The sequence below is a fragment of the Nyctereutes procyonoides genome, unplaced genomic scaffold, assembly GCF_905146905.1.
Source record: "Nyctereutes procyonoides isolate TBG_1078 unplaced genomic scaffold, NYPRO_anot_genome, whole genome shotgun sequence".
NCBI lineage: Eukaryota > Metazoa > Chordata > Mammalia > Carnivora > Canidae > Nyctereutes > Nyctereutes procyonoides.
The window spans coordinates 3,163,309-3,181,458 of NW_026575157.1; the positions used below are offsets into that span (position 1 = coordinate 3,163,309).

The window sequence follows — 18,150 nt, forward strand, 5'->3', positions numbered from 1 at the left end:
TGTTTATGTGTCTGTTGCAAAATGAGAGTTTTTATGACCTGGGGATGGGTTTATGAATAGGCATTTGGATGCTAGCTGAAGAAACAGCCTCTTTTGTTAGTTGTCTCCTAGTTTTTAAACTAAAAGATAGGGATCCCTGGGTGGCGCAGCGGTTTGGCGCCTGCCTTTGGCTCAGGGCGCGATCCTGGAGACCCGGGATCGAATCCCACATTGGGCTCCCGGTGCATGGAGCCTGCTTCTCCCTCTGCCTGTGTCTCTGCCTCTCTCTCTCTCTGTGACTATCATAAGTAAATAAAAATTAAAAAAAAAATAAACTAAAAGATCACCTATTATCTGGTCCATTTAATTACTATCACATGACTAACTGAATGTATAATATCTCTCTTTTCATAGATAGTCTTTAGCATGAGGGCTGTTTGCAAGGCAAATCTGCAGATGCTTAAAAACCCAAACAAATAGAGTCCTAACAGGAGTTAAGAGCAGTACATTTTGTACATTGATACTAGAATTACTAAATGTTGGAGCTAGCAGCTGAGCCCTTGTTAGCCAGAATGCCTGGCCTCAAATCCCAACTTCACCACTTATAAGCTACCTATGTGGTCAACTCAATCTTGTGCCTCAGTCTCCCATCCATAAACTAATAGTACCCACCTCTTAGGTCTCTTAGGAGGACTAACTCATTTAATATATGTAAACCATTAGAGCACTTTATGGCACTCGATCTCTGTTGTTTTGTCGTTATTTGCTATTATCATTTATCCCAAGTCCTCTGGTCAAATATCCTGACTTCTAGTTCAGTGCTCTTCTTTTATACTACTGCTACCCAGAGAAGAATCTAATTTGTAGGCTCAAGTGGGCTACATCATGTTGGTAGACACAGAAACTGGAAGTGTGTGTGTTTGTATGCGCGTGCGCCCCTGCGCATCTCAACTATGGCAGTCTCTACTTCAAATCATGCTACAGAAGGGTACTTGAAAGAAATGTTTCTGTCTCCTTCCATTGAGGCAGGCCATCTAGAATATTGTAGGTGCCTCCTCGGGGATGTGTCCTTAGCCTTCGCTCTCACTGCCCTCCCCCAGAGGGACCTTTCATACAAATGTTGAGCCTCTTCTTCCAATGGAAGTTTTAAGGTCATCAGTCATGTAGTTAGCAGCTGAAAAACCTTCTCAAAGAAATGTCTTGGCCAAAGAGCTTGTTATAGGCTGTGTTTGTCCAAGTCATCTTAGTGGGACTTTGGAATTGGCCACTCATTAGTAGTAATAATGGTTACAAATAACCAGCTCAAAACCAAGAACATGCCTTCAAAAACTGTACATTTTTCTAAATGATACTAGATTTTCATCACTGGCCACAGTCAGCGTTGGATTTACTGTTTTAGTTTTCAAGACTCTAGCTCTTTTCTGCAAACAAAAAAGTGCTTTTACCTCAAGGGCAAAATGTAAATGTGTGACATGTGCTTTTCCCCAGGCAAGTGACTCACTGCAGATGTAATGACAAGCTATCCTTCAGTTTGATAGTTGATCAGTGAACTGGATGTGGAACTGAAGGAAAACTGCAATGTTAGGAAGTTAGATAAGCAAGATTATCTCCAAAATAAACCTCTACTTATTAAAATTACTACTGCAGCTGAAGTTAATGGCTATCAAAATTTGGAAAGTGTATTCATAGATCCAATTCATTCCCTCAACATTAATTTAATGAGCATTTACTACCAGTCTCTGTGCAAGCGTTGAGGATACAAAGACAAGGAGATACTGTCCTTGCCCTTAGGGCATTTTTAGTTTTTGGCTGAAACTGATCCTAAATAAATGCTTTCCAGAATAGAGCCATAAGCAAAGTGTTAAGGGAGCACAGAAATTTGGGAAATCTTTTCAGAAGATTAAACGCTTAAAAGTGGGTCTCAAAAGGTAAAAATAAATTTCTGGAGAGAGAGAGAATATGGGCAGGACATTCCAGAAACAGCCAGAAAGCATATATAGAGGCAGAAAGAAGGGGTTGTATAGGATATTCTTGGGGACTTAGCTGGAGAGAACACTGAAAAATGTAGTGAGAAATAAAGTTAGTAAAAGTAATTGGGTTCAAACATGCAGAATATCGAATACCCTCCTGATGGGTTTAAACCCCACCCTAAAGCAACATATCATCCACACATTTTTAAATATGAACGTGGCTTGGATAGATGTCTTTGAAAGCTGACATGGGAGATAGCCTGGACTATGGCTAAGGATGGGGAGAATCTGGGCATTGGGGGAGTATGTTGGTCAGCTCAGGCTCTATAACAAAATCACAAATTGGGTGGTTTAAACAACAAATATTTATTTCTCACATTTCTGGAGGCCAAGAAGTCCAAGATCAAGATATTGGGTGATTTGGATCCCCACAAGAGCTCTTTTTCTGGCTTGTGGATGTCTGCTTTTTCACTATGTCTTCATAAGGCTAAGGGGGCAGAAGGAGGAAGGGAGTTTATATGTTGCAAGACAGAACATTCTGTTCTGTTTTCTTTTTAGGAGGACACTAATCCCATTGTGGGCCCCCTCCCTCATGACCTCACCTAAACCCAATTACCTCCCAAATGCCCCAGCTCCTAACCCTATCTCATTGAGAGCTAAGGTTTTAACACATGAATTTCTGAAGGCACACAATGAGGGCATAACTGAGAGAATTAGAAGGCTACTTAATAACCAAGGCTTTAGATTTAGAATTAAGGTTGAGATAGTCATGGTGGCAAAAGATAGCTCCTAAACAATGTTCGTAGATCTTAGATAATCAAGTAAATATGTGAGGAGAGATAGAACTATGGGTTAGGGACGCCTGAGTAGCTGGGATGCCTGGGTGGCTCAGGGGTTGAGTGTCCGCCTTTGGCTCAGGTTGTGATCCCAGGGTCCTGGGATCGCGGGGAGCCTGCTTCTCCTTCTGCCGGTGTCTCTGCCTCTTTCTCTGTGTCTCTCATGAATAAATAAATAAAATATTTAAAAAAAAATAACTAAGGTTAGAGTTAAGGATTAAAACTGCCTGTGTAATGATTAAATTCACAGGTCTAAGAGTGAAACTCCTGAGTTCACTCCTCTAATTGTGTGATGTGGCATTTGGTTCTTAAATTCTCTGTACCTCAGTTTTCTGATCTGTAGAGTGGGGATAATAATTATACCTACCTCTTATAGAAGTTTTGAAAGTTAAATGTCATAATGTATATAAAGCACGAAGAACAATGCTTGCTGTTTAGGAAGACTACGTGCCAGATAGTATTTTATTACCTACAATAACAAATAATAGTATTCACTACATTTTTGAATTGATTCTTTCAGATTGGTAACATTTGAAACTCTAAGGATCAGGATCTGTGATGAGAGCCATTATATGATTTTTTTTCCTTTGTAAAAACCTTATCATTCATTTTTTGTTTTAAGTGCTATGTTATCAGGAAATAGCCTTAATACATAAAATTCTTTATTTTCTAGCTTTCAGTGAATAAAACTTAAGAATAGTCAAAAATTTGTATTAAATGTTTTCCAATTCGATTTTTTCCCTCAGTTTTACATTTATATCATTAAAAAAGTCAATTTGCATTTTCTGATGGAAAATAGCAGCCACATGCCTCTTCCCACCCCACCTTCACCCTCACTCCTCAGCATCACTTTGATCACTTGATTAAGGTGGAGTCTTAAAGTTATTCTTTTCTACTTCTATGATTTGTAAGTCATAATTATTTAGGGGGAGGTATTTTGAGATTATACAACTCTTCCATCTCTCATGACAATTTATTCACTTTTTAAAATCAGTACAGACACATATTTTCCCATTTTATTCAGTTGATTCACTAATTGTTTTGATACCTAAATGGTCTCTGATTTAGTCAATAGGGGTCCCTCTAATGTGGCTTCTGTGTTCTTTTGACACGTCCACATCATTTTTTGAGTACTTTTCTAACTTTTTGGAACAAAAAGACTTATGTTCTTTTCCTACCCTAGCCCTACAGTCAATCATTTCCCCTAAGGGCCTGATTTAGTAGAGAATGATTTGTAGAAATTAAGGTTTGGTTCTAGGTGATACTTGATGCTTTTATCTAGGGTCAGTCTAACAGACTCTTCCAGGGGACGAGCACATATAAATGCATTTACATGTGTTTGCACCTATATTCCTCTATATCTACCTTGAAAATTATGAGTTTTCTTTCTTATCTTCAATTCCAGTCAAGCCCACAGAGTTCATTCTAGTATTTTCCCTTTCCAATTTGTAACTCTTCAGGAGTGAGAAACCAGGCTCTCAATATCCTTAATATATTTATTTGCTTAATCTTTGTGATGTAACCAACTCTCCATCTATGTCCTACAGATGCCCTCATCAGCCCACTGAGGCTCTGACACCCCACAGCCAGGCTTTTATCTTTCCTGATGCCTGATTGGCACCTTCCTTATCTCTCTGGTGGTCCATCCCCCTGTGTCAGCTGTCCCCAACCCCCAGCTCTAACACCCTGCACCAGCAAGCCCCCCTCTCACCCTCTGGACACCTGCTTATTTGTCTCACCTAGTAGTTCTTACACCGAATTGTTCTAGAAGGAAAGGGGAAGAGGCAACACAAACTCCTTGAATTTTCTTAGGGCATTTTGCTCATACTATTTCTAGCATCTCCAGTAATGTAATTTCACCTAAGTTAACTGATCAGAACAATTCAGCATCCCCTAGACATGTGGTCAAGCTGCAGGCTGCATTCAGACACCAGTTCTTGCTTTGCAGTAGTCTCTATTTCTCTTCCTGTCTATTAGCAAAACAGGAAACCAAGCAGTGGGTAATTGGATAGGGCCTCCTTTTACTTTTTTTTTCCTTTTACTTTTAATGAGCATTAAGTTAGTGGTAATGACTAAGAAGAGGTTATTTACCTAACAGTTTCAGATCTTCTTCTAAAGTTTCCTTGTATCTAAGTTTCCATTTCAAATTCACTTGGGTGTGGGATTGGAATTTGGCTTAATGAGCGTTGCTGGTCCAACTACCTTAGTCTTCTCATTGGTTCTAGGATGTGGTTCAGAAACATGTCATTTCTTCAGGAGAGATTAATATATATAGAATATGGGGCATTTGGATTTTAGACATGCTGTTGTCATTTTCTTTCTGTTGACAGAGGAGTTTCCACCCACATTGTGCACAGTCCATTGAACATACTACTGCAATAATATGACTTTAGCACTTCTGTCTTGAAGAACCAGTTAGGAGCAATGTGGTATATGTCTTCCTTTTTTTCTAGGTAATAGCAATGAGCATTTATAAGCTTTCATTTTTTCTCGGAATGAATTTTGCTGAAACTGGCTTTTTGATGTAGGGAAGGGACTTGCTGTCTTCAGGTTCTGATAACAACTGTTCCTGTAGCCTATCCTGATTGGCTTCCAGTATGAGGACATCTAGGATACTCTCTGGATTCACTCACAGTTGTCCTGGCTCAGACAAAACCTTGCTTTACTTAGCAGAGAAAACTTGCCCTATTTTTTTTTCTTTTCCCTGTGTTTTCCACTCTTGTTTTTTTTCTGTGGCCCATCAGAGTATGCAGAAATATCCTACAGAAATATCCTTGGCAGGAGATCTTGTGTGATAGAAATAAAAACTAGGACCCTAGGTACAGGTGGTATATCACAGGAGCTCTGGAAATGGAATTAGGAGATTTGAGATTTGGTCTGCTCTGGCTAATGAGCTCTGTAATAGGAGATTTGAGATTTGGTTCTTGCCTCTGTGGCTAATGAGCTCTGTAAAATGCTTAAAAGTTTCTTAAGCCATTTAGGCTACTTCAGGAGGTGGGACTAGATCAGCAGTTTCTTACAGCGCTTTGTAGATACCCTAGGCTGTAGTCACTCAAAGCTGACCTACACTTTGGTGCAGGTGACAGTTTGGGGGATCTGGGAGGACAGTCACTGAGAAGGTGTGAAGGGAGCTTTGCTCCGAGAATCTCCATGGTCTTTCATGTAGAACAGTAGTAGCATGTCTACATTCATATATGTTCTTAAAGGATCTTTTTATTTTGAAGGGTTCTCCTACAAGAAAACTAAATCAAATCAAATCAAAGCTATGACACTCTTGAAGGCCCCTTTAGCACCACTTGTTTAGTCATTGCCTATGATGTTTATGTATCTCACAGGCTGGGGCACTTTGTTCTCTGAGATGAGACGAGTCTGTGTCAGTCTGGGATAGAAATTCCCTCCATACTTTGATAAGAAGCAAGGTAGCCCAGCAGGATGTGAACTTCTATTTGCTGTGCTTTGTTCACACAGGTACGAAGATGAAAAGAGATGGAAACAGCAAAGGAAATGTGGCTTTCCATGTCTGTAGCTCAACTCCCCCTGCATTTTCTTTTCTGTTAAGGGAAGCTCCCCCTATCTCCCTGAAGAGCAGCAGTACACAAGGCCCCCACATTGTTTTCTGGTGCTTTTCTGAGCAGTGTAACAGCAACTTAGCTGCATTTTCTAGTTTCAGAGCTATCTGATCAGGACAAAAAAGGAACAAACTCCCCACTGCGAGGTAGCCAGAAATTTATTTACCCAGTTTATTGTGGGGAGCACTAGGGCTCTTCTATGACCCAGGACCATGTAAAGTTGTTTCAAGAATGTTTGCCTTGGGATAATGGTGTTTGAGATTTGGTGGTATCTTTCTGATACAAAATAATTCTAGCGAATTATTTGTGTGGTAAGGGTAGGAGAGACCAAAGATAAGAGATATACAAACCAAACATTCAATATTCCAAAACCTTTAGCAATTTGTCTAAAATTATTAGGTATTGAATCTACTGGGGGCTGTATTATAACTTTAACTTTAAAATAAAAAAAAGATTTTATTTATTTGAGAGAGAGAGAGAGAGCACAAGCAGGGGGAATGGCAGAGGGAGAGGGAGGAGCATGCTCCCCCCTGAGCAGGGAGCCAGACATGGGGCTGGATCCCAGGATCCTGGTATCATGACCCGAGCTGAAGGCAGACACTTAACTGAGAGCCACTCAGGCATCCCAATCTTTTACTTTTCTTTTTTTTTTTTAATTTTTTATTTATTTACGATTGTCACACACACAGAGAGAGACAGACAGACAGACAGAGACACAGGCAGAGGGAGAAGCAGGCTCCATGCACCGGGAGCCCGACATGGGATTCGATCCCGGGTCTCCAGGACCGCGCCCTGGGCCAAAGGCAGGCGCTAAACCGCTGCGCCACCCAGGGATCCCCCAATCTTTTACTTTTTGTATAACATTCAGGTTTCAAATAATTTAAGACCAACACCAGATTAAGAGAAAACATATTGGTAGATAACTGTCTTTGTTACTCAAAAGATTATGTAAGAAATAATGAAAGTTATTCCTCTAAGCCCTCTTAGAACGTGGAAACATTCAGAATATTAGAAGAACCTGTTGTGTGCATTTCCTTCTCTGGAGATCATAACCTAAACTGATAGTTTTAGGGGTAGTGCTGCTTAGCAGCACCCATCAATGAGTTAATATCAGACCCATGGTATTCAGACATATCAAATGCATGGAATATTAAAATAAAAATAGTGACCAACTATGATGGTTGAATTTATGTGTCAACTGGATTAGGTCGTGGTGCTTAGTTCTTTGGCCAACACCAGTCTAGATGTTGCTGTGAAAGTATTGTTTTGATGTGATTAATATTTAAATGAATAGACTTGGAATAAGGCAGATTATACTCCACAGTGTTGGTGGGCCTCATCCAATCAGTTGAAGGCCTTGAGAGAAAAGATTGAGATTCGCTGGAAGGGAGGGGTTCTGCTTCCAGATTACTTTTGGCTTCAAGACTACAACATTAATTTTTTCTGGAATTTCCAGCCTGCCCTGCAAATTTTGGACTTGCCAGCACCCACAACTGTGTGAGACAATTCCCTAAAGTCAATCTCCTTTTCTGTGTGTGTGCATTTGGGGGCATACACACACACACACACACACACACACACACGTATACAAATATTTATACATATATATTAAACATACTGATTTTATTTTTCTGGAGAACTCAAGTTAATCACGGACATAAGATTGTGGTTTTTAATTTATAACAAATAAGGACTCAAAATTAAATAAAAATAAAAACCTACCCTCTACTGTCACTGTCACTTTATGAATAGAAATTATGTCCACTCCCATAATAGGAAAGATGTAATTTCAGAATAAATGGCAGTTATACTGACAGAATAAATGAAACAGATTTTCACAGTGCCTCTCATCTTCATTTTCCATGCACAGGTGGAACTGTCCAAGCCAGTTATCAGGAGCTGAACTGCAGATGACCCAAGTTCTGATTGTGTGGCAAAATCATCCCTCTGTTACCCCTAAGAGAAATATTTTTCCCTGATATAAGAATGTGGGTAATAAGATGTCAAGACTTAGTCTTTTTTTTTTTTTTTTTTTTCTACAGACAGTACATAGAGAATTGTATGACTGTTTATGAGCCGGGTTGATTCTGTTGTCTTTTCTTTTTCATCACAGATGATCATAGAAATATCTTGCTGTAAAGCACCTCACAGTTTCTTCTGAAATGAAACCACACTTCCTTTCTATTCTTTTCAGCTCAGTTCTGCTGTTCATGCCGGGGCTGGGGAGATTTTCCATCACAGGCTTCTTAAAATTTATGATCTTTCTAGGGTATGAGCTTTCAGTTCCCCTAACGAGCACCAAGTTCAATGCCACTCTTCACAGATGAGAACAGAGGCTATGGGAGGTGGAACAGTGCCCAGCAGTGACAGAGGAGGGTTAGAACCCGAGTTCTCCACTGTCAGTGTAGCAATGGCCTTCCTCTTTATAACTTCCTCTTCTCTGTCATCACTCCCCATTCTGTTGCGTCTTTGCCCTAGAAGAGTCCTCCTCCGTCTACATTTATTTGCCTTTGCTTTAAGTTGCAGATCTGAAACCGTGTGTGGCTTTGGCTTGGCTTTCCTTCACATTCTGTATACTGACTAGCCTCTTATAAACTGCCTTTTATGCAAGATACACGCTTCCCACTTGCCTGTGTTGAAGCTTGATAACCAAGTGACCTACATTGTCTTAGTCTCTCATGAAAATAATTGCTTGAAAATTATTGCTTGAGTTAAAGCTACAGAATTCATTTTTTCCATTATGTTATTTGTAGTAGCTTTTCAAATTTCCCGTTTTTCCCATGTTTGAAATTTTATCTATTGGGTAAAGGCTCAGAATTTTCTGAGCCACAGATTTATCTGTTTCAGATTCTATTTCCAGTAGTGCTTTCAGTTTCGTTTACTCCAGTTACAGAAATAATCCTACTCTGTATTTCTAGCAACAAAATCTGAATGCAAATTGAGAAATTCTGTCAGTGGCAAGTCATGGACCCCTCTTCTAAATAGCCTGGCAACCCTGTCTATTGTAGCCAGGACCTCTCTTCTCACTCCTCAGAAAGCAGTTATTTAGCACATCTCCACTTTTGAGCCTCTGACCCTGTCATCTTTTCCTTTTCTCCAAGAAAAGAGAATCAGCCAGGTGGAGGCTTTCTCAACTTACCCTCCAGAGAATCTTCCTCAAACACATTCATCTGCAGTTTTGCCTTCTCTCCAGTGTGAAAGTCTGAGATGGTCCTAAACTTCTTGAAAGACAAAACATTCTAGATGTGTTCTATCTCTTCAGTGCTTTCACACCCAAGCCCTACTATCCTACCTCTTTACCCACACTTCAATTCACTGTGACCTACTTTTGCTCCTACTTGTCCATTACAACGGTTTTCATTGAATTTTTGGTTGCTAAATCCAATGGACACTTTTCAATCCTTATTAACCATGAGACCATGAGGTGGAATCCTTTTCAGTTGACCAAGAAAGTCTTGTTGGCTTTTGTATCCCTTGGCCCAAAGCCTATAGGACTTATTAGAGTTCCTGGCACGTAATGAAGTCTCAATTTGATGAAAAAAATTTAAATGGAAAATAGGCAGAAGCCAAATAGTGAAGGCTTTTAACACTGAACTCTGGGGATTAATTTTGACTTTATGGGCAATGGTAATCTAGAGAAGTATGAGGAGGAAAGTAATAGTATTATTACATCTTTTGGGAAATAAACTGAGGTGGTGGATGGTTTAGAGCAGGGGCTTGCAAAGAGCTACGTAGACCAGCAGCAACAGCATCACCTGGGAATGTTAGATAAAAATTCATAGGTCCCACTCCTGACCTATTGATGCAGAAACTGTGGAGGTGCAGCCAAGTGATGTATGTGTCCCATGAAATTCAGAAGAAACAGAGACAAGAGGTTATCAAAAGCCTGAAATACTCATGGAGGTGTTGTGAAGAGTGGGGTATGTGGAGAAATGTATTCAGTCACTGGATGAAGGCCTTAGGCATTTTTGGGATAACTACTGATTTACTTTTAGAGGGCTTGCAATCCCAGTCTTGCTTCTGAAGTCTCATTCACACAGTCATTCAACAGATGATTACTGGGCTGAAGGTCATTTAGTATTACCAGGGAGAACACAGGGAAAGCCCTGAGCTAAAGTTACTATCTTCACTGTTTCTATTAGATCGCCTCTTCCAAGATCCTGGTAGGTACAAACCGTGAGCACTTTCAGTAATTAGTGGAGCACAGTGAGAAGTTCTCTGATGTCACCCCAAGTATGAACAATGAACACATTTAACAGGAAAATGGACACCCACATTACCAAAAGATTTACTTCTTCAGATTTTCCCATCATGTTCAGCTGACCAGCAGGCTGACCATGTGGTCCTGAGGGCTCTCAGCAGTACACTTTTTTTTTTAATTTTTTTTTAATTTTTATTTATTTATGATAGTCAGAGAGAGAGAGAGAGAGAGGAGAGGAGAGAGAGAGAGAGAGAGAGAGAGAGAGAGAGAGAGGCAGAGACACAGGCAGAGGGAGAAGGCTCCATGCACCGGGAGCCCGACGTGGGATTCGATTCCGGGTCTCCAGGATCGCGCCCTGGGCCAAAGGCAGGCGCTAAACCGCTGCGCCACCCAGGGATCCCAGCAGTACACTTTTAAAAACCAATTTTGTTAAGATCTCAGAGCAAGAGAGCATTGGACATGGACCCAATGGATGAAGTGAGGAGTAACTGAGTTCTCAGTTACAAGCTGAGGAAAGCAACAAGTTGACTTAGGCTGAAAAGGAATTTATTTCAGTGGGCAGAAGTCACCTCAGGAGGTTTGGAAACCAGCAGGAACAAAACCTGTAAGATTCATGGGCAGATTTACAGAGCAATGGCTACTCAACACCAGGTGCCAGGAGCTTCCCTCTTGCCTCCACTGGATACTGGATGTTTCTCCTGTTGATAGGCATTGCTGCTCTAACATGGGTCCTCCCCTAACCAGATTCTCTGCTTTGCCAGTCAGGGTGGGGGTCTCAGATGCACGAGAGACTGGGATTAAGTTTTTGCTTCTAGTGGTAAAGGTGGTTTGTGCCATTTGAACACTGGAATGGAATTCAGATGCAGAGCACTGAGAGAGAGAGAGAGGGAGGAAGAGAGAGGGAGATGGAGAAAGGGGGGGGGCAGGGAATCCACTAATATAAACTTGCAAGTCATGTGCAATTTAAGATCGTAGTGATCTTACATCAAGATCCTAAAAGTCAAACCTTTCAGGAATAACTCAGAATACCAATATATAAGTCACCTCCCTCCTTTCCATCTGACACATGCACACCTACTTGCTAGGCTCTAAGATGCCTGCAAAGAATTCTGGGCTCTATAATGATATTTAAAAATGAGGGAGAATAAATCATTTTATAAGTAGTTTGAAAATTCCCATGAAGTCTTGAAAACTGGGCAGGAACAAAGGCGATAAACGAGCAGTAGGCTTGCATTTTACCAACTATTTGCTCTAGCTTGGAGAATTCAGGCTTAGAAATATTAAGTAACGAATTTCCCCTAACATCATAAAGTAGTTAAAGCTAAAAAGAAGAACGATTTCTTTTGTGGTATGGTGCTCTTTCCAGTACTTTCTCCCAACCAGACTCTCTTGATTTTCATTGCCTCCTCTGGAAAACAAAGTGGTCTGACTTAGACTATTAGGCATCCAAGACCTTCAAGGATGATTACTGTTCTCTTAGCAACCCATTAAATATTTTAGTTCTCAAACATCCCTTGTTTTGTATTCTGCCTCTGATCTTTTGTACAAATGTCCCTGCTTCCTAGTTTTATCACAAAAGCATATACGTTACTTAAAAAAAAAAATCATTTGTGGGGAAAAAGAGTAATTTATAAATGTATTCATAATGCTAACAAGTGACCTTGAATACTTTAATTTCTATTTTTCATTTTCTTTTCAGAGCCAATTTAAACATAGTCACAACAGCTTTATTCTCATTAGCCCCAAACTGGAAACAACTCAAATGTCCATCACAGGTGAATGGATAAACAAATTATAATACATTCATACAATAACAGAAAACTAGTCAGGAAAAAAAGAGGGCACAAACTAGTAATCTTTGTGTTACTATGGAAGAATTTCAAAGAACCCAGTTGAGTAAAAAAAAAAAAAAAAAAAAAAAAAAGCCAGAGGCACGTGAGTACAGTGCATCCAGTATGATAACATTTATGTCAAGTCCTAAAGCAGCCAAATGCAAATTATGGTGATAGAAATCAGAACAGTGGAAGGGAAACAGAGAGTGAAGACACTGGAAAGGGGCACAAGACTGATAGTTCTACAGTTCTGTACATTTGTTAAAACTCAAACACCACACTTAAAATCTGTGTATTTATTGTATGTAAAGTACACTCCAATTTAAAAAGTTGCAGACATCTAGTAAGCCATAGGAATCTTATTTCCTGCTTCTGGGCTCTTGGGACAGAGGCGATATTAACTATTCAAGAGAGATTTTCACCAAAACATTAAGATAAATTATTAGATAATAATGGCTAAGCATAGGCTCCCTAAGCCTGCAAAACAAGACTCTTCTTATAGGTCAACCATTTAAGGGGGAGAGGGGGAAGTATATTTAAAAATATCCACTGAAGCTAACAGATAACAAAATATTTATTTTATTGTTGTAAAATTAAAAATAGACAAGCATATGTAGTTACAGTTCAAGGCAGAACAATACAAATATATAAATTATTGCAGTTTTAAAAGAAAAAATAGCCAAGTAATGTCTAAAACTCTCAAAACCAACTTGTTTTCCACCACTGCAGTTTCATTTTCTTTTCCCAAAGATGCTAGCACAATTTTGTAAAATAAATTTCTAACAGCAAAAAGACTATAATTTCAATGACCATAGCATAGGCTACTCAGATTTAAAATAAGGTTAACACACACATACAACCTGTAAAAGTAGGGATGAAAGCATTTAACACAAGTCACTACTGAACACTCTTTAAATTGCCTCTTTGGGAGGCAGCAGAATGGAAATGGACATTCTACATGTTTGGGAAAAAACCCACATTTACTAAAATTCCTTTTAGGGGTGTGCAGTTGAGGGAAATTCAACTAACCCTTTTTTGGGGAGCAGGGGCACAATATTCATCTTCATGACTTTTTTGTTTTACTTTGGTAAGCTTAAAATTATGTACTAATTCAGTATTATTAAGATGCATTAGTCATCTGGACCCTTTTTAAAAACTAAAAAGGAATGTGTTACAAACTACGTGCTAAGAACAATCATAACGCCAGAGACTTGCTATGATTGATTCATAGCAAGGTGACCAAGCTGCTTACGGGGTTAGACTGAATTCTAACACGAGCAGTTAGGAAGGGAAGAAGTGAATGCAAGCGCTGACATGTAGGACAAGACCTCGTTATCCCACAGTAGAGCCCTCCTCCAAGATCCCTTTTGCTTGTGCTATAGTCCTATTACCTTATTATTCTCATAAATACATTTCCCACCCTTCCACCACAAAACTTAATGTGGCAAGAATAACCAGTTGAAGGTTTTATCTTACTGATTTTCACCACAAATTTCCTCAAATAATTATTTCCACTAACCCAAAGTTAAAAATGCAATTAAACACTGAAATGAAATCAATCACCCTTGCTTTTACAGCTGCATCTCAACAAAAGATCTTTAAAAAATTTTGTGAACTTTTTATTAAGTACTTAAAGATACTCAGCTTTCTTGCATTAGCCTAAGCAATACCTGTGAGTATATCAGAAAAAAACCCCCAAAAAAACAAAAAAAACCCACAAAACCACTATAAGAACTTTTACACTGTACCATTTGAAAATTTTCATGTCACAACCTAATCTTATGGTCACCAACTAAACCTTCTAAACTACACAAATAATTTATTCTTTAAAAGTTCTTCAGTTTAGAGCATATATATTTGAGTGTATTTTACAATATTTAATAACACAAGCAGATTTCTTCTAGAACAAAATAAAATCCAAACTGGTAAACATTAACACACAAATAGATCCTCAAAAATTAATTAAAAAAAAAAAACAGCAAAAATTGACAAGCCTCTACAGTGTAAACACCAAGGTAAAAAATATATTCACAGAAAAAGCACTTTAAAAGCCATTTTCAGTGGTAAAGAATGTGATCACACGGAAAAACCCAAGAAATCTCAAGATGCCTGTTGAGATGCCAACAAAATAGAATATATTTTGACCAGATTTTTAAAATCACTTTGCAACATGAACATATTATTTTAAAAATAATTCTCAAGTGTATATAAAAATGGGCACTTTGTGGTGAAATGAGCATTAAAATTTGAAGAACTAAGAACATTTCTTTGCTCCAACATTAAGAAACTACGCAATAGAACAAAACCCTATTCTGTATTCTGCATCACCTAGTACTGGTGTCCTAAGTGTGTGCCTTTAAAAAAAAGAGACAGAGTCTAATTCAGATATTAAATGCTACGATCAAAGGATGATAATCTGAAATTAAAATAGATTTTTAGCTTAATTAAAAGTCTGAACAAATTTGAAGACTTTAATCTTCAAAGTGAACAATCTTGTGATCAAAATCGCTTTTGACTTCAAATTGATTTTTTAAAACCCAATTCGTCTAACTATGAAATCTAACAAGAAAAAATATTAATCTTATTTCACTCCCCTTAATCATATAAGTTCTGAAAAGGTTAGTAAGAGCTGACTGGCAGTCTTCTCCCTTTTCCTGTTTTTGAAACTGATATAGATGAGATTTTCTTCTAACCTTCCTCAAAAAGTACTAACTATACAGAATAGCCAAGTATAGTAACCGGTATTTGTAGTATTTCATGTTCTCTCAAGATAGAACTTAATTCTGTCCCTTATTTTAGCATTTACAATAATTGCATATTCAATCAAGAAAAGTAACATAGGAGTCAAAGTTTACCAAATAGCTGGATAAACTGCTGTGCAGAATCCTTCAAGAAAATTATTTTACTGCAATTTCCACCCAAATAAAGTACTAATGTGAGTACCAGCACCACAGGTATTTTTTTTTTTTTTTAACAGCACCTTTCCTTGAAGAGCTTAGGTAGAAGTATCTAAATGGAATAAATCAGAATCCCCAATTAAGACCTCCTTAGTACATGCACAACCACCCAATTGTTCCAAACTCATTAGTAAAGCTACATATTTGCCAGAAACAAAGCAAACACTTTTCTTTGGATTAACACTGTTGCACTTAGGACTGCACCATATGGCTCATACTCTAGAAATATGCTACTACTGATACCAAATGCAACATATCCCAAACTTTTATGACTCTCTCTAAGTGATCTAAATAGAAGCACACTGGCTAGTAACATTCTTGATGATTTGTGCCAAAAAGAGTAAAGTCAAATTAAAAAAATGTGACCTAACAACTAAGCACTTCCTAAGATATTTACTGGCATCATCAGGATATGTCTTTATTCAACCTGTAAATTTATAAAGATTCTGATATTGCACACATTCAGTTTAAAGCTTATCAAAACTAAGGCAATGTATCCCCACTCCCTGGATTTTAAATTCATTTTGGATGACTCAAAAAAATCGAGAGAAATTGAAAACATTTTTCAAAAGCTCCCAAAACAGTTATATCATACTTAAAACAAAATCAATTGAGATATCAATTAATACTCTCAGGCAAATTTAACACATCTTAGCATTACAAAAAGTTATTTTCAATTATATTGAGGCATTTCTTTGCTTAGTCAAATACTGTTTGTGTTCAAGACTAAAATCTGACCTAAGCCAGGGCAGGCTGCCAGATTTAAGATAGAAGTCATTCATATCTTTATGCATGAAGCTGCCAAGTTAATGGGCTTTTCTGTAGATTCTTTCAAGCAAAGGATCTTACCTCATACATACATACATTCTAAGCACCAACTAAAAACAGAACTTGGGGCCCATTTTAATTCTGCATTGGTTATAGCTTTTACTATATATTACATTGTTAAAAAACTTATCTGTTTGAGATGACCTACTAATTCAGAATTCTTTGGAAACATCACAGGCAACTCTCAGGAGTATCCTTTTAAAACGGGTTCATGTTTTTGAATTAGAGTTTTATTTCTCTGCATCAAGCAGTCTTCTCTCTTCCTGTAAATTCTAAAATTTGAAAAATAACTCACAATGCTTTCTTTGGGCACTAATTTCAGTGATACCTGTAAGAGAATGTGGACAGTTTAAGGATTCTCAAACCTGTATCTAAAGTGGCACAAGAAGGATTTTAAACTTTTCCAAAGACAGGACAACAATTTTGTAGCACATTAAATTTGACAGATACTACATTTGACTTGGAAGTGAGGCCAGACTTATTCTGTCCAAATCCTAACACACTGAAGTCATTAGAATGAAAATAATGATGAAGTAGAAGAGGCTTTTACTTCCACGGAGACAAGGTGACATATGAAAACTAGATTAGATTTTCTTTCTGAACTAACTCAGAAGTGCTTTTGTTAGAAAAAAATAATGTTTTTTCCCTTGGATACTTGCTTTAAAAAGTTATTAATTCCTCTTTCATAAGAGTTATTAGAAGTCAAAACAACTAGATAGATTTCTACTCCAAAATACATTTATCTTTGGAAAACAAGATAATAGTTTTTAAAAAGAGCGCATTAAGAGAATAAAATGCAGTGATCTGAAATATGGATGAACATACTCACACAGGAAAAGTGTAAATATACAGAGGCATTCAAATACACATTTATAAAGAGAATGGAAAGGTACCTAAAATAGCATTTTTATATATAAAATTTTCATATTAAAATATTGCTCATAATAAATAACAGGTGTATTATGAATTCCATTTCCCTCTTAAACTTATCTTTAGTAGTTCACACTAATCTAAGGAGTTTGTTAATTTTCTATTGTTTTGACAGGTGAATTACATTAAAATATGTTTAATAAAATCACACTGTAACAGTAGTCCCACGTGTTAAGTTAAGGAGGGCCATTTAGTGATTATGGGAAGAATGATTCCCAAAATGAACCAAAATGATTAATCCTAGAAGACTAAAGTGTAATGATTTGCTTTATTTGATAAAGACGTTAAATACTGCCTTCAGTTCTGCAAATTTAATGACCATAAAAAAATGGATCATAACTTTCTTCAAAGTTGGCATGCCTGACAGACCAATAAATGGTAGGGGCATGAGGACAAAGGAAGTAAGTGTAAGTTTAGTTTAGTTGTTTATGGGCAGGTGTGACTTCATTCCTGTTCGCCCTACTTGCAGACATGGTAACTTGGAATAGTTCTTGAGAAGCTGTTCAATGGCAATGTGGCGGACATGGAGCTCTGAGGCCAAAGAATCTTTTTCTTGTACTTGGTGTGTTAACTCTTCAAAAACTTCTGTAAAGATTTAAAAGGTAGTCGAATACATAAATAGGTTCAAGCAGTATCTACTATGACTTATGGATAGAAGTGCCCATTAATACCCAGGTCTTTTAACCCCTCTATGAGGCTATGGAATCAGACTACTTTCATTTCTGAATTCTTCCTATGCTTGTATGAGTCTCAGGCAAGTAACTTAAACTACATTTTAATTTCCTCTTATGTATAACCTCGATATTGATAGTAAGCACCTCACAGGGCTACTGTGAGTAGTAAATGAGATACCTGTAAAGAACTTTCCACAGAATAAGCACTCAATAAATAGAAGTTGCTATTATAATTATTATTGTTACTATTATTCTGAAAGGATGTGTAACCAAGAAGACCACTGGCTGTGGAGTTAAGACAGGGGTTATGTAATCCTCAATCTACTATTAACTGAATGCATGATTTCTAGAAGCAACTTAATGTCTCTGAGCTG

At 37.9% G+C, this 18,150-nt stretch overlaps 1 protein-coding gene across 3 annotated transcripts in view; it reads right to left on the reverse strand.

Annotated features, from left to right (window-relative positions):
* Positions 1–12,943: 12,943 nt before the first annotated feature.
* CUNH21orf91 (chromosome unknown C21orf91 homolog) overlaps positions 12,944–18,150 on the reverse strand; it is a 63,047-nt gene continuing 57,840 nt past the window's right edge. For all 3 annotated transcript variants that reach the window (XM_055313838.1, XM_055313839.1, XM_055313841.1), the window contains exon 5: positions 12,944–17,687. In XM_055313838.1, the coding sequence (XP_055169813.1) occupies positions 17,521–17,687 (167 nt within the window). In that variant the 3' untranslated portion in view covers positions 12,944–17,520. The remainder of the gene's footprint in view (positions 17,688–18,150) is intronic.